Source organism: Alexandromys fortis, unplaced genomic scaffold (assembly GCF_014885135.2).
Source record: "Alexandromys fortis isolate MF-2015 unplaced genomic scaffold, M_Fortis_MF-2015_v1.1 scaffold_9, whole genome shotgun sequence".
Lineage (NCBI taxonomy): Eukaryota > Metazoa > Chordata > Mammalia > Rodentia > Cricetidae > Alexandromys > Alexandromys fortis.
The window spans coordinates 11926393-11951504 of NW_026067892.1; the positions used below are offsets into that span (position 1 = coordinate 11926393).

Sequence of the window (25112 nt, forward strand, 5' to 3'; positions counted from 1 at the left end):
CCGCCCTCCCTGGCCTTAAAAGTTAAACAGGCCTGTACTTTCATCCCAGAGCACAGTCAGCCCTGGCGTTAATTCACACTAGGAGGAACTAACATGGCCGTTTCCCAGCACAGATCCTGACTGACACACAGCTCAGTTAGATGCCGCCCTCTCTGTCTTCTTCCCCTCTTTAGAACATCCCACCACAGCAATACCAGGTAGGTCCCTCCCTTGTACAGCATGCAGGCAGGTGGTTACTATCACCCCTTTAAGTGGTCTTACTATCACCCCTTTAAGTGGTCTTAAGTGCCTGAAGCTTTCTCTCCCCGAGATTCACCACATTGTCAGCGGTCCTTGGAGGCAGAGTGGTACTTAATCAGGCAACTCCACTGTACCTGGAGTAACTTATGAACAAATAAAAGCAGGGCTGGGGAGTAGCTCAGCTGGCAGAGTGCCTGCCTACCAAGCATGGAGCCCTGGGTTGTGCCTCCATGCACCCGTAATCCCAACTCTGGGGAGGACACAGGAAGGTCAAAATCCAAGGACAGCTCAGGACTGCACGAGAGCCTGCCTTAAAGCAGATGAAAACAAACAAAACGGTGTACGCCGTTAATCCAAGCACTCGGGGAGGTGGAGGCAGGTGGATCTCCGTGAGTTTAAGAGCAGTCTAGTCTATAGAGCAGGTCCAGGGCAACCAGATCTGTTATAAAGAGAAACCCTGCCTAGATAGACATGGATGGATGAATGGATGGATGGGTGATAGATAAGAGTTAATTAAGACAGACTTCTGCAGTAAGCATTAATCCACGTGGACGTGTGAAGGAGCCACATTTCAAGAATGCTGCCCCCCCCCCCCCAGGCCCAGCTCAGGTATTTTGTACTCCAACCCTAGTCTCCTCTGAGTCTTCAAATATGTACTAAACTATATCCAGTGAACTGCTTTGCGCTTGGGCTGACATTTTCAAACCATTTTCCTGAGAATGAGAAACTGTGCAGAACAGTTGCATGAAGCTCAGAAGCAAGGATCAGAGTTCTGTGGCACAATCTCTTGAGAAGAGAAGCAATTCTTTAAGGGAGGAAGCAGGGAAATGCTTAAAAGGGGAAAACTTGTTTTACTTCTGCAACTTTCAATTATAACTTGTCACATTTTTTTTTTTTTAAATCAATTCTCTTGAAAGCATCGAGGGGAATGGTTGGGATGCTTTGGCAGGCCTCTGGTCTAAATTTCCCTAAAGAAACAGAGGCAGAGAGCTGAATGTATCCTCAGCAGACAGCGCTTCTCACAGAACAGACCCTAGCTGGCAAGCCAGGTCTCACGGCGAGGGTGCCCATCTGTCTCAGGAGGCTCTGTCTCCCTTTTACCCTGCACTGAATGATGAATAGGTCATAGAAGAAGTCAGGAGGGAAATTAAAAATTCCCAGAATTCAATGAAATCAAAAACAGAGTATCAGAACTCAAGGAATACAATGAAAATGTTTCTAAGAAGTTTACAGTTACAAATGCAGAGAGAGAGAGAGACAGAGAGAGAGAGACAGAGACAGAGAGATCACAACTCAGTAACTTAATTATATACCTCAAGAGAAAGATCACGCCAAACACAAAACTCAACAGACAGAAATACCAAGAACAGGATAGTGTCTAATGAAATGGAAGTAATAACTACTACTAATAACCAATGAAACAAAATGTTGGTTCTTTGAAAAGGGAAGTTTGACAGAGCCTTAGCCAAAGTAACCCAGAGACAGACACTGACCAGACTGAGAGGACCATTCAAGCACAGTGTGAAAACCTATACTCTAGAACACTGACAAGTCTATAAGAAATGGACATATTCTGAAACACACACAGCTTATCAAAATTAAACTGAGAAGACGTAAGCTACTTAGAACTTGACAGAGTTCATGCCAAGCAATGTGACTAACTTAGTAAGACAAAGTTTCCCAACTAAAAACAATTTAAAAGTAAAGTCTCAGGGGGATTCACTGCCGAGTTCTACCAGACGAGAAGCGACATCAAAGCTCTTCCAAGGACAGCATGAAAGAGGAAAGGGAAGAACACAGCCATGTCCAGTCCACACAGCCAGCATTGCTGCTACCCAAACCACACAAGGACCCAACAACAGCAGTCAGTACCTTTCTGCTGGGCAAGGATACAAGGGATGCAATGATGATTCAACATACTCATAGCAATAAATACATCAGCAGTCTTTGATGTGGAAATCGCTTCACCATCTCCAGAGTCCAACATCCTCTCATGATAAAAGACCTGAAGAAACTATGGGTGGAGGAGTATATCTCAACGTAATAAAGGATATATACAACAAACTGATAGCCAACATTACACCACATGGTGGTCTATTATTTGTGTTTTAGTAAGTAAAGCTTGCCTGCAGCAAAGCAGCCACACTAGCCAGGCATACAGGCCAGGCAGTGGCTGCACACACCTTCAGTCCCAGCAGCCACACTAGGTAACCATAAATGCTGGGCGGTGGTGGTGCATGCCTTTAATCCCAGCATTAGAGAGGAATGTAGGGCAGGATGAGACAGTAACTAGCTCTCTAGTGGCTTGGCTGCTTGGCTTTTCTGATCTTCAGGTGGAACCCCGGTATCTGTCTCTGGGTTTTTAATATTTGTGCTACCACACTAAGTGGGAGAACCTCAAATCATTGCTGCCCAAAGCAGAACTGTGACAAGGACATCCACTTTCTCCACACTTACTCATTATGGCCATGAAGTCGTAGCTAGGAAGAAGCAGAAATAAAGAAATAAAATTGATTCAAATAAAGAAAGAAACCATATAACTCCTATTTGTACAAATGATTTGTTATATAGATCTCAACAATTATAAAATTTAAAACTCTGAAAAAAAAATTTGAAAAAGCCCCCCCCCCAACCAAATGGACGTTGTTTCCATTGGCATGAATATGCAGAGTCACTATAATGATATTTGCAGTCCTCATCTAAGTTCCAAAGGCATTCTTCATAGAAGCAGGGGAGGCAGAAGAAACAGAGTTCACAGTGTCACTGTGCTTGATTTCACAGTACACTACAGAGCCATACTAATAAAAACAGTAAGGCACATGGAAAAAACAGCAGGTGGAGACTCAGATCCATGTAACTACCTGGCTTTTTCTGAGAGAGGCACAAAAATACACACTGGAAAATGGACAGCCTCTCTAACAACGGTGCTAGGAAGACTGGGTACCCCCACAGGTAGAATGAAACCTGTGTATAAAAATCAACTCAAAACAGATCAAAGACTTTAAAGACCTGAGAGTCTGAAGCTGCTGGGGGAAACACTTTAAGACACAGGCATTGGGATGGAGAGATGGCTCAGCGGTTAAGAGCACTACCTGCTCTTCCAAAGGTCCTGAGTTCAATTCCCAGCAACCACATGGTGGCTCACAACCATCTGTAATGAGATCTGGTGCCCTCTTCTGGCCTGCAGGCATACATGCTGACAGAATACTGAGAATACTGTATACATAATAAATAAATAAATCTTAAAAAAAAAAAAGACACAGGCATTGACTGGCAGACTTTCTGGAAAGAAAGACACAGCTCAGGAAATGCTATCAAGAACTGGAAAATGGGATGCTATGAAATGGACAACCAATGGAAACAGTAACTGCTGAAGAAAATCTCTGCCAGGTACACATCAGACAGGCGGTTAATGACAATCAGAATAAGGAACTAAAAAGAATAAATACTAAAAAAAAAAAAAAACAAACAAGCCCATCAATAAACAAGAAAATGAGATAAACAGTTGTTCTTAAACGCTTAAGGACAGGCCAGCTGTGGCGGGGCACGCCTTGCCTGTTTGAGGACAGCCTGGTCTACATAGTGAGCTTCAGGACAGGTAGAGCTGCCCAGTGAGATCCTATCTCGGAGAAAACTTATAAACGTCAACAAACTTATGATAAAATGTCCAACATCCTTAGCTACCAGGGAAATTCCAGTCAAAACTATCCCGAGATTCTCACCCTGGCTGGAATGGTACTTACTAAGAAAACAAGGAACAAATGCTGGTGGGGATGGGGATACGAGGAAGCCCTCATCAGCTGCTGGTGGGAATGTGGGCCAGCCCAACTGCTATCAAAAGCAGTAGGAGGGTTTCTCAAAAAAAAAACAGAACAGTCCTATGTCTCAGATATGCCGCTACCAGAGGGCTTTACGTCAGAGTCACAGCGATGCCTGTACATCTCTGCTCTACAGTTCTATGCCCAACAGCTGACTTACAGATTCTGCATAGAGGTCCGTACAGAAGGGAAATGCAGTGTGCCCACGCCATGGAGCTTATAAAAGGGTAAAGAAGACAGAAACTAGGCTATTTGCTGAAATGCAGAGGCCGCTGGAAACCAAAGCAGGTCAATTAAGCCAGACTCGGAGGCAAGGATCCTGTCTTCTCTTATTTGTGGGTTCTAGATTTCTTACATATACACAAAGCCATTTATATGTACACACAGGGCATGAAATCAGAAGGGGGGCTGAGGGATGGAAAGATGCCCAATCAGGTGGAAGAAAGTGGAGAAAGGGGAGGGTGTGAAGTGAACGTGGTCAACACACAAAATATACTTGAGAGAGACAGTCTCTAGGAAACTCAACACTGTTCAAAGCCCACCCCCACAGATCATTCTGCAATTCTATGGCCTGATGCTTTCCTGATTGAGATAACAGCACAGTAACTTCCGAAGGACACAGATGCATATACGAGCTAAATACTAAACTCAGTGAGTTAAAAACAAAGATATCAAAGTAGGAGGGGATGGATAGAAAGGGAGGGGAGTGATAGAGATTGAGAGAGCCATGGGGGATGAAAATTATCCAAATTTAATATACACGCTTGAAATTATTAAGGAATTAAAAAAAAAAGCTTGGCACTGTGTACTGACAAAGGAGGAAACATAAATATACTAAAGGGGGGAAAAAATCACTAAAATGTAAAATGTCTGCAATTCAATTAAAGAAGATTTGGAGGAAAATCCTGCTAAATGTGCCTGTGGTATTTGTATCCAAGTATGTGAACTTATTTATTCCCGTTACCATAAATAGGAACAGCAGCAAATGCATTTCTCAAGTACTTTGCTTACATTTAAATACCAATGTTGAAGATTTAAAAACAAAACAAATGTCAGCTCTGCCTCCACTCCTCTCCATTCCGAAGGGCACTTTCTGCTCCAGTGTAAGCAGAGTATCCCGTCCTGCACATCTACAGCAAGCACGAGCTTCAGCGTGGGGTATTCATCACCATGACCCCACGTGACATTTAAGCTCTGCCTTAAAATCATTTTATGTGTGTGGGTGTTTTTGCCTGCATGTATGCCTGGCGCCTGTAGGGGGCATAAGAGAGCACTGGATCCCCTGGGACTGGAGGGTGACATTTAAGCTCTGCCTTAAAATCATTTTATGTGTGTGGGTGTTTTTGCCTGCATGTATGCCTGGCGCCTGTAGGGGGCATAAGAGAGCACTGGATCCCCTGGGACTGGAGGGTGGGGGGGCGGGGGGGGCACGGACACAAACCTTTCGTCATCCATCTCCAAGCTGGACTCGCTCTCGGAGAGCTGGCGACACAGCGCTTCCCTTCTCTCCATCTCCCTCTGGAGCTTCCGCTGCAGCCTCAGGTTCTCTTCCCTCATGTGCCGCTCCTCCTCCAAGTACTGGGCCATCTTCTCGGAATCTGAAAAGCCACAGCTCGCAATTAAACCGCCGTTTGTGCAATCATTACCCCACCCGTGGAACGGACTCCCTCCCCTAGCGGGAGTCCAGGGCTTTAAATTAATCCTTGGCGTCAAAGTTCACAAGTGAGTTACAGTTAGCGAGTGATCTAACAACAGGCAGTGTTGGCAGGCTAGGTGTCCTCACATTCACAGGGCAGTCAGACTTCCTTCTCCTCCATGGTAGAGGCTGGGAGAGAAGGGAGCCCAGTTAGGGGGACAGGCTGCCTGTCCACTCTAGACAGGCCACTTGGGGGGTGGGGAGTGACCCACCATGCATGCTGTGCTAGAAGATGTTCAGATAACAGTTAACACACAGTTAACAACTCTTCTCCATGAAGTGTATGCAAGCCTCATCCAGGTGTGCGTGGACAACCTTCGGAAACTGCTTCGCTCCTCAATCTCGTGGATTCTGGGGATTGAACTCAGGTCCTTGGGCTTGGTGGCAAGTGCCTTTACCCTCTGAGACCGCCTGACCAATAACGGCTTCTGATAACAATTATTCAAGGATTTCTAAGTATGCATCAGAATACACAAAAGCTCTTTAAACTGTATTTCTTAATGTAAGAAAATTGTTTAATCTTAAATTATGCGTAGATGTGTCTGTGTGTTAGTATCGCACAGCAGAGTACCATGCCCATGGAAGCCAGACGACGTCCCTCCCATGCCCTAGTGCCGAAATTACAGCTGCTAGGAACTGAAATGGACAGCAGTAAGCAGTCTTAACTGCTGAGCCATCTCTCCAGTCTGGACTCTCCCTGTTTCAGAAACTAAAATACTCAGATTATTAGACACCATTATGTAGACTAAACACTAAATCTCTTGGCTGTTTTGAATACAGCCGGAAGCCCCGCTGCCTAATCCATATGCAAAGTCTCTTTAATTGAAGCGATGCTGGGAAAACACTTACAAAGCTCACTTTTAATATGGACAGCTTAAATTAAGTCTCCCTAAGCATGCCTGTGTGCAGACTTCTCACTGACAGCTACAGGAAGCACCGGGTGGCCCTGATGTTGCTTAAACTCAGAGTGGCGACTACAGAGCAAGTTCTCTTCCATAGACAGCAAAGTCTCCCAGGACAGTGACTTAAGAGAAAACATTGTTTTTCAAAGAAAATCGCAGTTCAGGCTGGACATGGGATACATGCCTGTACTCCCAGCACCCGGGGTGGGGGGGGGGTGGTTAAGGTAGGAGGTTTGAGAGTTCGAGGTCAGCCTCTGGCTACACAGTGAGACCTCGTCTCAAACAGACAGACAAAACTAAAAGGTGGGCGATTCATTAGCATATGGGGCCACTGCGGCAGAGGTATGCTGAGACAGTAACTTAGAGACAAGGTCACCTCAGATAGGACTTCAGGACTTCCTGTCGACACATCTATTTAACCCAGATATACTTGCAGGTCCCAAGCACAACTTCTCCAGTGTCCGGACCCAGGCACAGGAGGCTGGAACCAAGGCATTCCTTGGGTGCCCTCTGCTGGTCACTGTCATTCCCTGTCTAGTGGGGGGGGGCACTGTTTGAATGGCCCTCATAGTCTAGTACCTCCTGAAATCGAACCACAGGGGTCATCCAATAAGGGTGGCACCTGAATCATTTTCAAAGCAATGCTCCCACGGGCGGGCTGCTTTCCATCCCCTTCCCAGCTTATGGACCACAGGGAGTCTGAGCCCCAGCAGATTTGAAGGCTTAACCCAAACTTAGAACTTGAGACCAGTAACTGCTTATGACAGGGATGGAGGCTGAGGGGCCAACTCCACAGCTATAGCAAAGGGGATGCAGGACCATCTGACACGGAAAGCTGGAGACAGAGAAGAGGACGGGTCAAGGACACACTGTCCTCTAAAGATGCCTCACCGAAACCAGCTGAGTGATGCTGATGGCCTCTTTGGGCGAGGCGCTTTTTTGTCCTGGCGGGGGAAAAAAAAATCACGCTAGCATTCACGGATGCCTTCAGCAAGATCTGCAGGTCTTTTAAAGACCAAGCAGTGCAGTGAGTGCCAAGGGGGTGAGAATAAAGCATACTTCCCTCGGAGCCGACAAGTCAAGCATGAATGAGGAAGGAGAAAGGGAGTTGGGAGCCCTGGGAAGAAGTGATAAAAACATACTTCCTAGCCAGCCCAGACAAACAGGCATTGAGAACGTTTTCATTTAGTTCACCCGGTTTATGGGCTTCATGCAGTTACCTAAGATACATCTCAGAATGACTAGGATTAAAAAGGAACATGCCAGCGGACTACAGCCTAGTCCTGGAAGAACTCCGGAAACCACCCAGTGCTGGCAGGAACGATGGTGGCACCCACAGGCTCATCCCAACAGGCTACTGCATGACGCAGCGAAGACAAGGGGGATTCCGTAGGTGTGATGGAGTTAAGGATTCAGGATGGCGAGGTAATCCTGGATTATCAGGGTGGGTGTGAGATAATCACAAGGGTTAGTCAGTGAAAAGGGGACCTGAACAGGGAGAGGACATGGGAGTGGCAGCCCTACAAGAAGAGCCAAAAAGGTGGCATAGATGGAACCCCAAGTGGCCCAAAACAAAAGGGGAGCTTTTATATATAGCCTGTGCCTAGGCTTGTTGCTGCAACAGTGAGAGAGAACACGCTACACTTCTGAAAGACTTCCACGATCTTGATGTACCATCGAAGACAGAACACTGGGCCCCTACTTGCAATGCGCTCCAGGAGAGAAGGTGCATACACACAAGCATGCTCACTGCAGCTGGAGTCCAACCAACAAGGGTCACTTGGGGCTTGTGAGATGGTCCTTGAGGTAAGAGCCCCCCCCCCCCCCAGCTGGATCCCTCAACCCACACGGAGAAAGGAGAGGACCTACTCCCACAAGCTGTTCTCTAACCAACATGAACACCAGGCCATGTGCACACCCACATAAACAAACAAACAAATGCAGTAAGAAATATTTTAAACATGTATCGCTTACAATGACCATTTAATGTATAGAACAGTCGGCCCTTAAGGAGGGCCCAAGACAGCCCGTGTAGGTAGCCAGGAGAAGAACTGCAGGACTAGTTGTTTTCAAAAGTGGTTTGGCCAGGCGATGGTGGTGCACACCTTTACTCCAGCACTAGGGAGGCAGAGGCAGGTGGATATCTGCATATCTGCGTTCAAGGCCAACCTGATCTACAAAGCCAGTCCCGAGTCCCAGGACAGTCAGGACTACACCAAGAAACCCTGCCCTGAAAAAACAAAACAAAGCTGTTTTCAAAGAGAGAGATGCAGGTCATGCTCATGGTACAGCTCTTGGTACGAAGCAATTTCGTATGTATGCACACACCTGCAAGAACACTAGGCATGTGCCCATGCAAACTGCTCGCCTGGCAGGCACAGCGAAAGGGAAGCCCTGCCCCCACGACATTACTTCAAGAAAGACATGTCAGCAAACAAACGTCAGGAGGAGTGTAGACCCCTAAAAAATGCAAAGTGACCTAGACAAGAGTTCAGAAACCCACTCCACACCTTGGCCTTTTCCAAAATATTAAGTCTAAATTTCAGAAGCATTTATTCTGCAAATACCACGCGCAAATGTCAGCTGAGATTAGATGCGGCAATAAGGAAGGCAAACACCCTTCCCTTCACGGCGCCCCGATCCTAGTCCAGAGCTGCAGGGAGGGCTCCTGCACAGACTCATTAGTGCATCAGACAGATACACATGATTACAAAGGTCACCTGGCCTGATAGGGTTAATTGTCAATGTGACACTGGCTGGAGTAAACACTTTTTGTCTTTTACTCCCACATCAAAGTACTGAAACACTGGGCACCAAAGGAGTTGGAATTTCTCCGGGGATCTCACACTGGGAGAAGGAAAAGGTGACATGCGGAGGGGAGCCTGTCTCCCCGGAAGAGATTTCATGCTCTACAGGATGAGACTGAAACCCAGACAAAGATGCATCCGTGATGGGTGTGACCACACTTTAACCAGGACTATTTAGATGTTCAATCAGGGAAGGATGTTTTACTCTCATCCCTTGGCACTCACTGCACTGCTTGGTTAAAGATCTGCAGATCTTGCTGAAGGCATCTGTGAACGCTAGTGTGATTTTTTTGCCCCCCCCAAGACAGAAAAGGCTGGCCCAAAGAGGCCATCAACAAAGCTCAGCATAGATCAGCTGGTCTCAGTGAGGCTTAAAGGACAATGTTAATGTCCAGTCCCATCCTCTGTCTCCAACTTTGTATATCGGACGGCCTGAACCCTCTTTGGTGTCGCTGTGACAGTAGCTCCCCAGCTTCCTTCCATCCCTGGCTCAGGAGCACTTGAAGGTCTTGAGTTCTCAATTTGTGTTGAGTATCGGAAACAGCTGGGGCTCAGACTCCGTGTGGTTCATAAGCTCGGAAGGGGATGGAAAACAGCCTGCTTGTGGGAACAGTGTGTTGAAACTGGTTTGGATTTATGCAAACATCTCACTTCAGGACCCTGAACACAGACTTGGGAGTTTTGCTTGCTTTGTCCCCTTCCCAGTGCGGTCAGTGACTAATAAAATCTTCCTTTTCTGCTTTCCACTATGAATGTGGCTTTTTAATTTTTTAAAATTTATTTAACTTTATTTTATGTGCATTGGCATCACCTGGAACTGGAGGTACAGATGTCAGCTGTCACATGGGCACTGGGAATTGACTCCAGGTCCTCTGGAAAAGCAGCCAGTGCTCTTAACCACTGGGATCTCTAGCCCAGAATCTGGCCTCTTTTATTGCCTTACCGAGGACAGGTAGCCAGGCCTGATTTGGAGTTACAGGTCGTGACCCGCTCCCCCAGTCACATTCGGTAACAGAACCACGCGAAACGGGGCCTGAGAAAATGATGTGGGAAGGGCTATTTTAATTATATCCACTGATGTGGGGTGATGTGCCCCATGAGTGGCACCATTCCAAATCAGTTTTCCTGGGGTCCAGGGTCAGAGTCAGGCCCTGGTAGGCTGACTGTGCCGTAGTGGATGGCTCCACACTTGTGTACCTGGATAGCACGAGTGGGGTCAGGGAGTTAAATAATACGCAGAAACCAAGTCAGAAGTGTGGTGATGAAGGGTGGGTGTGGCTAGAGTTAGGGGGAGAAGAGAACAGGGACTATAATCAAAATAACAGGAAATACATATGTTCATGTGTATGTATGTATGTATGTATATACATATAAAAATACATATACCCATATGTATTTCAGAAAGGGAGCTGAGCAGAGATATGAATTCATCAACTATTCTGTTTTCAACCGAGGGTGTGATGTGACCAGTTCCTCTGTGACTTCCCATGTCACAAGGAGCTGTAATCTGTGTGCCAAATAAGCACATTTCCCCTTAAGTAGAGAATTTTATCTCAGCAAGGAAGAAAGGAAGATGCCCAGGAACCCGCTACTTCAGTGACTCTCTCTTGAGATTATGACAAGTATCTTCCGGAAGTATTCTAAATTATCGGCCCTCCCCTATGATAGCTTCCTTTTTAAAAAATATATATCCCAAGATGACAGGGACGCGCGTACAAAATCCTATGCATCACCAATAAAGCACACTGTGATCATGACTACCGCAAGCTCATCAGCAAGCACGGGGGGAGGGGGGGAACTGACGTGGGCTTGGTACACGCACGGATGCGGCGGACAGGAACTCAAGGGGACGGGAGACCACGTACGCTGTAACTGGGCTGCTCGCAGCTGCTTCTTCAGCCGTTCCACTTCATTCTTTAAAAACCTGATATGCCTCATCATGTTCTCGGGAGAATCAATCTCCATGGAGATGTCTCTAGGCGATGGTGGGGCAGACACAGGCTGGTCTAATTTCTCCTGTAGGATTCTTCACAGCCAGGAAGAGAAGAAAAAAAAAAAGAAAGAAAAGAAAGCAACAATGAAGACCAGTTTGCAGCAAAGACTACACAACATTCGCGCCGAGAGCTGGCCTGAAAAGTGTCCGTAGGACAGACTGACGCCCGTCTGTCTAGCTCGCTACCCCTCTGTCCTCCTTAGCTACTATTATCACAGGTCAAACAGGCGGCACAGCCAGATCTCATCCCTTCTGTTTCTTGTACGTTCACGTGTTAGTACACGTGCCAGCTCCACGTGGAAGTCAGAGGACTCTCTCAGGTGTGGCTCCTCCCTTTACCCCTGTGTATAACGAGGTCTCTTGCTCTCAGCTGCTAAGAAAGGTAAACCGGCCAGGGCTTCTGGGAATTCTGTCGCCACCTCCCACCTTGCTTTTAAAAACACACTGGGATTACATGCATGGGCTAGCTTATCCAGTTTTATATGTGGGTACTGGGAATCTGAGCTCAAGTCCTCGGGCTTTGTGCTACACATATGACCCACGGAGCCACCACCCCTGTTCCTTCCGCTCTCTGAGTGACCCTGACAGTCATTTGTAACTATAAAGTCTGTGGAACACCTTTCTGGTTATTATGCCCAGAGTCCAGCCAACATTCAGACACTAGCTGACTACGTGGTTAGCAAGCTGGCTGAAAAGAAGGCTTTGGGTGAAATTTAGGAACGGCTATGAATCACCGTGGAAGAGGAAGTCAGTAAAGCTCCTCCTGAGAAAAACCTGTGGGGAAGGTTTGGACAACTGGGACCAATGGTAAAATGTTAAAAAATCCAATCAAATCAGAATTCTTCGGGTAATAGCTGGTGCGCTCAGTTGTTATCATTTAGATGTAACTTAAAGATAAGGGTCAACAGCATTTTGCCTACAAAATGACCATTTCTTACAGCTAAGTTCAGTAACAATACAATTATATGTACATAAAACCTCAACTGCATTCCAAAAGGGCAGGCTAACTGCAACACTCTCTAACCTCCTTCTGTAAACCACTGGGGCTCCTGGAGTTGCTTTGTGTTTAATTAACTGTTTACCTTCCAGTTCGCCCAGCTGCAAACTGACTCACCTGTCGTTCTACCCTAGCTGAGAAAATTAACAGGTAGAAACAGTCGCAATCATGAAATAACTGCCTAATTGAGATTATCAGAACTGCTACCGTCATGCTGACTGCCTATGGCTGGAGGAAGTCTCCTAGACACATATTTCAAATTTTCACTTTTCTTAAAACTCTGAGGTTGGTTTGGTGTTTGTAATTCTACATATGAACTCAGAATAGTGTGAACAGGGCTTTAAAACCAACGCACAGGCTTCTGGGAGGCAAACAAGACTCTGGGGTAGGGAACTAAGAATCAACTTCAGAGGAAACTGGCCTTGACCCCACACAAAGCTCTGAGACAGGATCTTCCTGCCATTCTTAGAAGCTCTGTCCCTTCCAACCCCAAAGCACAGTGCGATCAAAAAACGAGGACCAAGGCAATCTCCAACAAGGTCACTTAGAAAACATCCATTTTGGGGTGATGCTTTTTATCTGTATACTGAACGCACAAGCATTAAACATCCACAGGTATTTATTTACAACAGGCTTAAAAGCAATGGCTAGCCATTTTTCTATAAAAATCTTCCAACTAAGTGAATCTTAGAGATGTGCACTAATTAACAGGGGAACTGTGGCACCATGGTTGACTCTGACTATGGAGGGAAGAGAAAAAACAAGGCACAGAGAGGAGGCCGCCACAAGAGAGATCAACATTTATTTCCTTTAACAAGTTAGGATGGTGTATGTCACCCAAGCAATTCAAATGTCCCACTGTTCTCCACAGTAACAGCCAGGAGTCCTCCAAACTTGCATACCCCCCCCCACACGCATGCACAAACACGCACGCAACCAAGGCTAAACAAACCTCTTTTCAGCTTCCAGCTTATCCATCCTCTTCCACAGCCGATTCACCAGAGCCTCTTGTTCTTGCTCCAACGTGTTTTCCAGGTCAATCTTCTCCCGTCTCAACTAGAGGAAAGGGAAGAGCTTTACTGAGAATGCCAGGGCACTGGGGCATCCTTGACTGGGGGATGAGGACAGAGCTGGCAGAATAGCTTCGGAATGACTGGGTGCTAGATCAAACTATTTCCTCTAACTGTAACCACTGCAACAAGACAGCCAACCCCGGCACTAATTCACCACCATAATTAGACTTATCTCTGTTTCTTGAAAAGCTGCAAGAACCAAGTAGTTATGATCACAAACCTTGATTCAAATGTCTGGGTTCAAACCCCAGCTCTACCAACAGTCAGTTAGAAGAACAGGAAGTTATGAGATGCAAAGGAGAAGCCTAGTGTCTGGGTGACGGGAGTTTACGTGACTTAACTTAGGCATCAGTAATAGGTGCACTTAGAATCGTGTGCTCAGTATTTGTCACTGTCTCTGGTTGTTTTATCCTGTTCTAGCCACATAGGGCATAACTCCACAGCCCCCTATTCTTGCTGGTTTTTTTTCTTTAATACTGTCAGTATTTTGGTGGTAATATATTACTAGCTTTGTAAGCTGCTATTATATTTCATTTGCTTTTATTACAAAAAAACCCTTATTACAAAATAAGGGGGCTTCATTATGACACCTCCGCACACGCATGGACTATGCTGTGACTATACGCATGACAGCCCCATCACCCTCCTCTCAGTTCCCCTCATCCTCCTGTGCTTTGTTCACGAACAAATCCTAAATGTCTCGATTCGAGACTTCGGTAAATACCGGCGGTTGTTTCGGACCTTTGAACGAGTCAGGATCATACAGGAAACACAAAGTATTTCATTTGTGTGGAGAAATATGGCTTTGAAGAACAGCTAAAGGGGAACACACAGGGAAGAAGCAGTCAGGGTACTTCAGGAGTACCTGGTGACACAGCAGGGAGCTCCAGGAGGTCCCAGGGTATCTGGACTACAGGGTCAGACTGGCTTCCATCTCACAAAAATACCAAACTGCTGGGTTATCTGTAATTATCTCCCCTATACCCTTCTCAGGTTTTTGTTTGTTTTAAGTTCAGGTTCCCACAACTGGAACCCTTTCACCCGTGGTCAAATATCTACATATCAGGCCAAGCGCCACACCTCCCACCATGTTACAGCTGATTACCAGAGAGTGCATTTGAAAAGCCGCTTCCTAATTAAGGCTTTCAGTGGCATGCCCAATTCTTCACTGGGGTTCAGCAGCTCCACTTCTCATTTCGGGTTCATTAACGGCAGACTGAGAGCCCTATTATGGTCCCTCAATAAACCTGGAACATCCTTGGTGGATAAAGGGTGTATGAAAGTATCCCTGGGACATGAGCTCCCGGCCCTTTCGGGCTTATACCTGGGGGATACAAAAGGGGCAGGGAGGCCCAGCTCCACTGTGCCTCCCCTCACATTGTTTATGTCCCTATTAGAGCAGAAACTGTAATCCCAGCACTCAGAGGCTGAGGCAGGGTTGGGGGGGGGGGCAAAGAGTAGGAGGGCCAAACTGTAATGAAACAAAATGCATGCTAAAATAAAATAGAGGGTTCACATTGGGGAGGGGCCAGAAAAAAGAAAGGCTCAGTAACAAACCAAATGAGAACTCAACCCTTTCCTACCAGGCTCAGTTGGGAGGCAAATAAGGGTTTTCCCAATCCACTTTGCAAGGTTTAGTCTAAGCGCAATTTCTCCTGTACCACTAAGAGAAAAGACGCTCTGAACTCCAAAGATCAGACCCCTCAAATAAAATGGGAAGAGCAGTCTGTTAGAACTCAGACATTACTGATCTATCAGACACTAACCTAGGCATCACAAAAGAAGCTAAAAGGAAGACTAACAGACACAAAGTCTATTACAATGGGGGTTCTCCCAAAGTGGTCTGAGGGCCAAAGGGATAACTCTGTGGACAAAGGCGCTGGCTAACAAACAAGGCAACCCGAGTTTGCGGCTCAGGAACCACATGGGAGAAGAGAACTGACTTCTGGAGATTTTTCACATGCCACAGGCATACCATCTTCCCCCAGATAAATAACTGTAATTTCTTTAAAAGGAAGAAAAAAAGCACTGAGAGGGCTGGGAGCTGGCTCAGGAGATTAAATACTCACCATGCAAGAACGAGGACCATCACCTAGAACCCCACCATTCACAAGGCAGGGCAGTACACCTGTAACCCTGGTACTCAAGGGGGAAGAGCGCCAGGGCGAGCTGGTCCCTGGAGCAAGCTGGCTAGCTAGACGGAGCAAATCAGCAGGTTCCAGATTCAGTGAGAGAGCCTGCCTCAGTTGATAAAGTGGAGAGTGACCAGAGAAGACACTTGCCTCCCCCACCCCATGAAGAGCTAGGTATTCAAGTCTGAAGCCACCACATAGCAAGACCCCACTCCCACAAAGAACATAGGGAATATAATCTATTCAAATACAAGCCCTCTATCAACCAAACACTTAGCCAGGATTCTTTTATTTTCGTTTACTGAGAAGATGACAAAGCCTAAGAAAACAGGAGGGTGATGGGATCACCTAAGTCCTTCCAGAGAGGTTGTAGCTGAAGGTCACACTAGCTCAGCCCACTCTTACCACTAGTTCTCTTAATACACATACGGCCAGGCATCCATAGTGCTGACCTAGTGGTAGATCAGAACCACTTGGAAAAATAAAAGCACCAGTATTTAGAAAATGACCACTCAGGAACCAGCTGTGTGTGAATCGCAGCTGGAGGGGAGACCTGTGCATACATATCAGAAGAAAGTAGCTCAGAGGATTCATGAGGGGGACACAGCAGCAGCTGCTGTCGGTGCAGAGTGGCCCTTGCTCAGTGGCACACCCTTCACAGGTTAAAGCTGCAGAGACAGCCAGAACCGAAGCACAGCCTCGGCTGTTTTGGGGTGGTTACTTGGCCCTAGCAACTCTCCTCCTAGCAGGGACACCTCTCATTCTTGCCCCCCCCCCACCTTCCAGAAAAGTCCTTAAAAGAACAAAACACGCAGTCCATTTGTGTTAGTCCAGATTAAGACACAGCCGCTGCCCCACCCCACCTTTATCTGATGAACCAACCAGCAACCATTTTTCAGAACTAAGGACAGGTCCTAGGGTATTTGCAGCCCAAGGACTCACACAGGTGACAGCTTCATAAAAGTCAACCAGCAAAGAGTCAGAGGAGGGGAAGGGTGGCCACTTTCAAGTCCCAGAGGTTACAACCATCACTGCAGGTCAGTGACAGACTCCAGAAGCTGAGAATGTTTTAGTACTGAGAGCAGACTAAGGGGGTGGGGGTGGGGGTGGGGGTGGGGGTGGGGGTGGTGTTTAACGAACTATGCAGCATGATAAATAGTCCCCTGGATGAAATGGTTGTCTCTTTCCCACTTCCTGCCTTATCCTATTTTTAAAAATGAACATCTATTTTTTGTCACAAAAAAACATTTAAAGGTATCTAATTTTAGAAAGCTGCAGTTTCATAATAGAAACAATACAGCAACCACCAATAGCAACCCAACAATAAACCGGTGTTAATTTGTGGGTATTAAAGCACCCTTCAGGGATCAACCATTTCTCCTACAAGGATAAAAACGAGCAACCTCCCTGGGGGACATCAAGAGAGCCCAAGAGTCAGCTTCGTATAATACAACCTCTCCTCTTTTCTTTCAGAAGAACTTCTAAAACAGTGGTTTTCAACCCACGGGTCACAACCCCTTAGTGCAACATCAAATAACCCTTTCAAATAACAGGGGTCACCTAAGACCATCAGAAAATACAGATATTTACATTATGATTCATAAGAGTAGTAAAATTAGTTATGAAGTAGTAATGAAAATAATAACATGAGGAACTGTATTAAAGAGTCACAGCTTTGGGAAGGTTGAGAACCACTGCTCTAGAGTCTGCCTGCCTCTACCTCCCAAATGCTGGGGTTAAAGGCCATGGGCCACAAGACCCAATGGGAACTTTAAAAAACAAACAACAAGACAGATGCACGGGTCTCCCTTCCTGGGGCATCAGCACTCTATTACACAGGCTGGCATGCTGGCCATAACTCTCCAGGATTTTTTTTTGCCTTTTTTGACCAAGTAATTACTGTGGTGGGAAGCAGGCCGCAAACACTGGTTATGTGTCCTTTAGCTGTGTCAAAAACTCAGCGGAGAGGCCGGAGAGATGGCTCAGTGCAAAAAGTACTTGTTGCTCTTGCCTGGGGACTTGAGCTCAGTCTCCAGCATCCACATCTGATGGCTCACAGCCCCCTTATCTCCAGTTCCAGGAGATCCATAGCCCTAGTCAGGCCTCCTCAGTTACTCCACACACACACATACAAACAAAATAAATCTAAATCTAAAAAAAAAAAAAAAAGTCAGTAGACAAGTTCTTACAAAAATCATATGGGCGATTTTCACAAACATCAGTTTATTTACTGTTGGGGGGGGGCTGGCAGGTAAAGAACAACATGCAGGAGTCGGTTCTCTCTGAACTCAGGTTGTCAGGCTTGGTGGCAAAGCTCTCTAACCCAGAAGCAATCTTGCTAACCCTAAAATAGTGTGAGGGAAATAAGACCAAAGAAATTTCTCGAGACATACTGTATCCAAAATGCAAGGATCCTTAAAATAAAACCATGTATTGCCTCTATACTCACCCCACTGCCCTGTGGGGCTGAACTTAGTCACTCACTCATTTTCCACCGCCGATCTCAGATAGGAACTGGTAGGGGAATAGGGGGCGCTGGTCAATAGAGAGGTATTTAACAGGAAGGGGGTTTGATGAAGAAGGGTCACTGATTGACAGGGAGTAGGAAGCTTGACAGGATGGAATCAGGTGGTAGGGAGGAGAGGGTTCACAGGGAGCAGAAGTACTAATAAAGATGGGGGTGGTAGATAAGCATGAAGGATAAGGAAGATGCATGGGTGCGTAGAAGTAATCAGAATGTCACGTGTGTATGCATGAAGCCGCCACGTCACAAAACTAATCAATAGAAAACACAATCTTTTCCCGAGGACTCCAACGCTACCATACTGGCCTATGTTGTTTTCTGCAGCTGTAGACGGACAGGACACTCGGCACTTGTCTTATCAAGCCTGTGAGTCACCTGTTAGGGCGAGGAACTGAGGATAACACCATGGGACACTGTTAGCACGGAGGTCTGGCCAGGCCTTGGGACAGCTAAATGACTCACTGTTAGTGACGAGCTTGTGCCCTCAAACTCCCGCTGCCACGGCCTGTCTCTCTCCACACCGTGAGGGAATTTACCACCTTCACCAGCATGTCTGCCGTCAGCATGGCTGTGCAGTCTGCTGGCACTAGCCTGGCTGCCTCCTCTCCCATTTCTGCCTGCCAGGACGTCTGTTTCCCTGAACGAGAGTGGACGCGGGTGTTTCTCTCACTGGTCTGGGGCCTGTCTTCTCTGCCTTCATCTTGGTGTGTCCCGGTCTCCTCTGCTGCCTGGAGACGGCTTCCCTCCACGGCAGGCTTCCACCCAGCTTTTCATCACTGACCGCCAGGGACCACTTGTCATCCCAGAGCAAGGCTCCAGGCCAGGAAACTTCTGTCATGGTTACTGGGAGACTGTGACTTATGGGGGATACGTGGTAAAGACGTGAGTTCATAAAGAATCATACCATCCAATTAGCACAACGGAGGTACAGGCAAAAACAAGTCCAGAGAGCCAGGTCACAAGGACATACGAGGAGAGAAACCTCACAAAGTAAAATATTGGTGACTGGCTGAGGAAGGGTTAAGACGTCTGTTGATAGGTTCCTGGAAAATAGGTAGCCCCAAATACCCAAAGAGACAGGTAACAACTTTTTTTTTTCTATTCTATTTTGCTTTTTTTTTTTTTTGAGACAGGGATTCTTTGTGTAGGCTTTGCCATCCTGGTACTAGCTCTGTAGACCAGGCTCGCCTTGAACTCAGAGATCCACCTGCCTTTGCCTCCTGAGTGCTGGGGTTAAAGGCATGCACCATCATCATCCGTCTTTTTTCTTTCTTTTTAAGATCTGCTTTATTATGTGTGTTCACACTTATGTCTGTGTGGATGTATGGGCCCTCTGTGCAGGGGTCCACGGAGGCCAGAAATGGGCGCTGGATCCCTCAGAGTTGGAGGTACAGGTGTTCATAAGTTAGCTGCCTCATGTGGGGGGTGATGGGATTTGAACTCAGTCCTCATGATTAAGCAGCAAGGGCTCTTAAGTGCTGCACCATCTCTCGAGCTCAACAACCTACGTTGCTTAACGGCAGCAGCTGTGATACATGTCCCTGGGAATATGATCACTGGGTCAGCACAGTGTCTGCCCTCCCTGACGGTCTGCAAAGCTTACGAGACAGAAACAACTGAGCCAAGTATGGAATGTTACAAGACGCCTGGACAACATGTGCAGACGCCCGGCTCACTGGAGGACAGACTGGAAGGCCCGGAGGGGCACAGAAAGACCGTGTTCTAGGCAGAGGGAATGAACCCAAGGAAGTTCTAGAAACAACAAGGCTTCTGACACATCGGAGCAAGCTCTTCCACCTGCAGGTTGCAGCCCGTTGCCGGACTGTGAAACTGGTCTCGTCTTTTGTGACCCACGTCTTCCAAAAAACGAGGCAGGATGGAAGAATCGGCGCTCGGCGTGTGAGCGTCTCCCTTCTTAAGTGAACCACAGTCACACGCAGTGACACCACAGGCTCTGTGCTGCGTTATCGTGTGCACTGAATCCTCCTGCAGCAGAGGAGAGTCTCCACCTACATGGAGCATGGGAGAGGCGGGGGGGGGGGGGGGGGGGGGGGGGGGGAAGCAGGGGAGTAAATACTCCTCCAAACCTGCAAATTAGATATTATGCCTGCTTCACAAAAAAAGGTCAAACTACAGCCTGGGGTCACAGGGCTCACTCCAGCATGGAGGGTGAAAGGGCTCCAGGGAAACTTCTGGAAGTTACTTTAGCTAAACTTCTGGAAGTTACTTTAGCTGAGGAGTGGGCATTATAGTTGTTGATGAAACCAAATGACTATACCAACCCAGGATCTGTCCTTCACACATGGAATTTGAAGAGTAGGGACAACTCACATAAAAGGACACTCAAAATTCCAAAAGTGGCGTTACATGGAGCCAGTTGTCGGAGGGAGGGAGGTAGATGTTGTATCCAGGCATCTACACTGGCCTGTCCTTGGGGTTCTAACAGGCTACATCCTCAGCACTCTCTCTCTCTCCCCGTCCCTCTCTCTGCCTCTCTCTTCTCCTCTGCTGCTCCTGTCCCCAGAGGCCGGGCTCCCCCTTCCCCTCCCTCTCTTTACATTCCCCTTTCCCCTAATAAAAACCCCTCCACGAGAACTCTGTTGCACAGCATCTTTCTCGTGAGCGCCACTTTTTTTAAAAATTACAACAGGTGGGAAGGAGGGAGGGCGGGCAGGCAGGCATTTGGCCCCTGGCAGGCAGCTGTGTGTCATTCAAATGTGAACTGAGTCACATGACTGGATTTACTCCATCCACTATTTTCCTGCTTCGTTACTTGAGCGTCTATGCTGGGTGTTGGATGCCCACTGTTTCTTTTCACTGGTCAATTTTGTGTTCCTGGAACACAACACCCCAAGGTAAGGCAGTGATGAAAGCTGATTAGGCATGCAGTTTTGGAGGCTCAAAGTCTAAGGGTGGGTTCAGGTCTAAAGAGGCCCCCTGGCTTGCATCTCAACATGGTGCATAGCATCACAGCAGAAGGATACTGGACAGAGAGATAGGAAACTAGACACTGAGGACTGGAATTCGTCCTGCTCTTTTGATAGCTGTCTCCCCAGCACCAGAACCACAGCACTTGAAGGCGGTGCCCCCAGTGACCTAGTTCCTTCACACCAGCTACCCCGTCTCTAGGGTTCCAGGCCGTTCCAGCAGCATCACATCGTAGCACGGCTTGGCCACATCCAAGGCACGACATTTCTCACGAGACAGTTTCCTGAGCCAAGCGCAGAGAAGGCCCTGGGAACTGGGGAGCCGGGCTTCACTAATAAGCTGCCGTGTGACTTGCCTGGTAGACAGGTGAGGACACTCTTACCCAGCGGACAGTAAATACTTCGGGATCAAGAGTCTTAGACACAGAAAAACAAAACAAGACAAAACACAACTTCTAAATGTTGTTACTGTCACCTGAGCAATGTGAATAGCAAACAAGAGACTTACAGTGACCAAGCTGTCGCTGTTGGATAAAGACAGAAGGACTCACAGGCAATGGCTAGTGTTTGGTATCAGCTCTAAAGGCATGCTGGCCGGGCTAGTCCACTTCAGTACTGTGGTCAGTAAAGGCCTAGCAGGTTTCCATTACTTCAGCATGTTTCCATACACCTGCTTATAAATTCTCTTTGGCACCGAGCATTTAGAATGTGAAATAAACCCTAACTGGACAGTTAGGAACGCTGTGGGCTGTCTAAACAGATAGAAGTTGAGTTCCCTGGGGGACAAACAACGTATTCCCTTATCTAGAACACCAGACTGGGGACGCTCCTCTTGCCTAGCATGTGTGACCTGCGTAATAGGAGAAAACTTGGTCCCCAGCCCTCTGATTCCATCTCTGAGAAGGGAGCACAAGCGGGCTGGGCCACTGACAGGCCAAACTCATCTGTTCCTGAGGAGCGAGTCCCAAGACCCTCCTCCTCTGCAGAATGTTCTGGAGGAGGTATATCAGGAACAAGAGGATACAGTGACAACTTCTGGAAGCAGAGCTGATGTCCCCAAAATGATCCTCATTGTCTCGGGTCCCCATAGGGTGTGAGGACAACATTTACCTTCCCAGCAACACGGCCTTTCAACTACAAACTCACACGCTGCAACACAAGCACCAGCAGTAGCTCTGGTGGCCCAGGGACTGTACTCATTGGACTGCTATTGTTCCTGCCTTAATAATCAAGGAAGCCCGGCTCTGCACCGAAGAGAAGACCAAGCACTACTCATTAACCTCTCACAAGGAGGCCCCGACTTTCAACGCCATCAGCTGAGAGCAAAGGCCTTGTAGAAGCTAAGTTAAGCATGGCCTCCAGATGGGGGAGCCCAAGAACACAGTTCGTGGCCAGGTAAGTCCTGCTTTATGAAGAACAGGGATGCGCCTCTTAAAAACCATGACAGCCCAAGCTGCACCTTCAAATGAACGCAGCACGGCCAATGCAAAGTTCCGGCAGAATGGCTTCCAAGAGCCCTTCCTCAGGTTCATCCACCAAGTGTGAGCTATGCTAAAATTATGTTTTACGCAATTTTAACAGTGACCATGTGACATAGCAATTTTCATTTCAAGGTAGGTTTAAGGCCATGCAAGTAGGGTTTTCCCGCTGTTCACACAGTAAATAACAAAGACAAAAAAAACTGTACACACATCTTTGTCAAACACTGGAAAAGTTCACCCAAACACATACTAGACGATGAGCGGATGGGTAAGATGCGGTGCACCACATACAGTGGGAAATTATTCGGCTAGAAAAGAGATAGAAGTGTGCAGACATGGACCGCTATGCTAAATGAAGGGTGTCTGTCTCAAGAACCCACGTACTGTATGATGTTAGTGGGAAGAAACACCTAGAATAGGCAGATCCACCTACAGCAGGCTTAAGGGGAGCGGGACAGCCAGGTGGAGGGTGTGAGGCTTCTGTTGGAGTCCACGGGACTGCTCTAAAGCCGACTGACGATGCCGGCACAGCTGTAAATATACTACATGAAATGGCGATCCGTGTCTTACATCTCAATAGAACTGGGTCTAAAGGGGGAAGGGGAAGGGGCAGGGCAGCTTGGGCTAGTTGCTGAATGCCCATTTAGCATGCAGGAAGCCGTGAGTTCAAAGTCACCCTCAGTCACAACAGTGATACTGAAGCCATCCTGGGCTATGTGAGATCCTGTCTTAAAACACAGAAGAAGAAGGAAAAAAAAAGCAAAACCTGAACAGAGGAACCAGAGCCACACCTGGTCCCTTTCACATTCATTGCAAGTCCTGAACACTCCCCACACCCAGCGCTGTCTTCTAACAAGGAAAGGACAGCTGGCTCTCTTGCGTTCAAAGCAACACTCAGGCCTAACCATGATGTGTCTGTGCGGCCATAGGACAGAGCACTCCCTCTCCCCCCAGCAGTTACGGCTTCAACAGTGGTGGATCGTTAGAAAGAACAAAGGTGCCCACGGTGACAGCCATTCATAGCGCATCAACAGCACACACGGCGCAAAGCCATGCTGACAGCAACGGATAGCACAGCACCACACACAGATACACAGACGACAACCACAGAGCTAACCACGAGCCGCTCGGGTGGTGCTGCGGAGGCTCCGAAGAAACCAGAACATCCCTCTCAAACACTGGTTACAATTACCTGCGGTGCGAAAGGATGCAGCAGAGTTCTTCACACTTAGCCGCCCAGACCCGCCCACGCGAATGCCAGAGACATTTTAGACAATGTAACAACTCTCCGCTTTAATTAAAATATAATCTTGACATGCCTCGCCTCTGATTCCCTGCAAGACACACTCTGCTGGGTCTGTTCCTAGTAAGATGCAAGCTCACAGACAGTGTGCACGGAGCTGTTACTTAAGCCGGTGAAGATTGCAAAGCCTGAAAGACACCAGGAGAGACCATCCGGGCTTCAGTCTTCACAGCCCTTTTGTGTTAAGTTTCCTCTAAGATTGAAGCGTTCCATCCTGTAGCAAACTCCTTAAACTAGAAGGTAAACAATTCAAAACAGCTTCAGAAAGTCCCTGAAACTGACCAGATTCTCTAGGCCCCTCCCCTGCCAGAGTCAACAACAACAAAAAGCGAGAGTACCCCCCTCAGACTCAAGGAAGCCAAGCTACAAGCAAGACTTGAGACCAGACCAGCTAGCTCCCAGGAAGCAGCAGCAACCCTCTGACCTGCCTGGGAGGGGTCTGGACCAAGGACACTCTCCAGACCTGTGGAGCTGCCTGGAGGCTGTGCAGTGTGCTCCCGGCTATTTTGTCAGCTGTCCCCCGTGCTTGGTGATAGGCTGTCTTTGAGTCATTTCTGCCCCTGTAACCCCTCACCCGTATTCCTGCAAGCAACCTCACTAAAACTCACTGGCTCACCGAAGCTGGACTTTGGTGGCGTCCATATCTCGCCTGCTGTGAGTTCCCTATCTGGGGTGAACAGACATTGTGTCTCCTGGGAGAAGTTTTGTCACGCGACACCCCTTTCCCCATCTCCCCAAGGCTTGTGAGAGATTACAGCCCTCTACTGCTGACGCTAGCTTCCTTTCTCCACCTTGTGGCCACAACTGACACCTGGGGAGAGGGTCACAGTTTATGAGCACACACCAAGCAGAAGGCTGCTTAAAAGACGGGCCACAGACATCATAATGTCCCAGCGCAGTGTGCACAATACCGATACTGTGAGACTCTTACTGAGCCTCCTGAGTGTCCCTCAGCTAAATGGTTAGACGCCTGGGACCTGTGCTGTGGAATAAGACACAAACCCTCAAAGGTTTATCCTGCAGAGCCATTTGTCTATCATGGCAATGCGGTAGGTAAACACTGGAACAAAGCGTTTTAAAACTGGGGAAATGCGCCTTCTAAAACTTATATATTGCATCTTCCTTACAAAGCTGATTAATAGAAACGGAGAACTCTAGATATATGTATGAAACAACCAGCATTTGGGAACCAAATTTAACAAGGAAGGGATGAGGACAT

At 47.4% G+C, this 25112-nt stretch overlaps 1 protein-coding gene across 2 annotated transcripts in view; it reads right to left on the bottom strand.

Moving 5' to 3' along the window:
• Ccdc6 (coiled-coil domain containing 6) overlaps positions 1-25112 on the bottom strand; it is a 94941-nt gene that overhangs the window by 7804 nt on the left and 62025 nt on the right. For both annotated transcript variants that reach the window (XM_050140293.1, XM_050140284.1), the window contains exons 4-6: positions 13406-13509; positions 11329-11489; positions 5500-5656 (exon numbers count right to left, since the gene is read on the bottom strand). In XM_050140293.1, coding sequence (XP_049996250.1) covers positions 5500-5656; positions 11329-11489; positions 13406-13509 — 422 coding nt within the window. The remainder of the gene's footprint in view (positions 1-5499; positions 5657-11328; positions 11490-13405; positions 13510-25112) is intronic.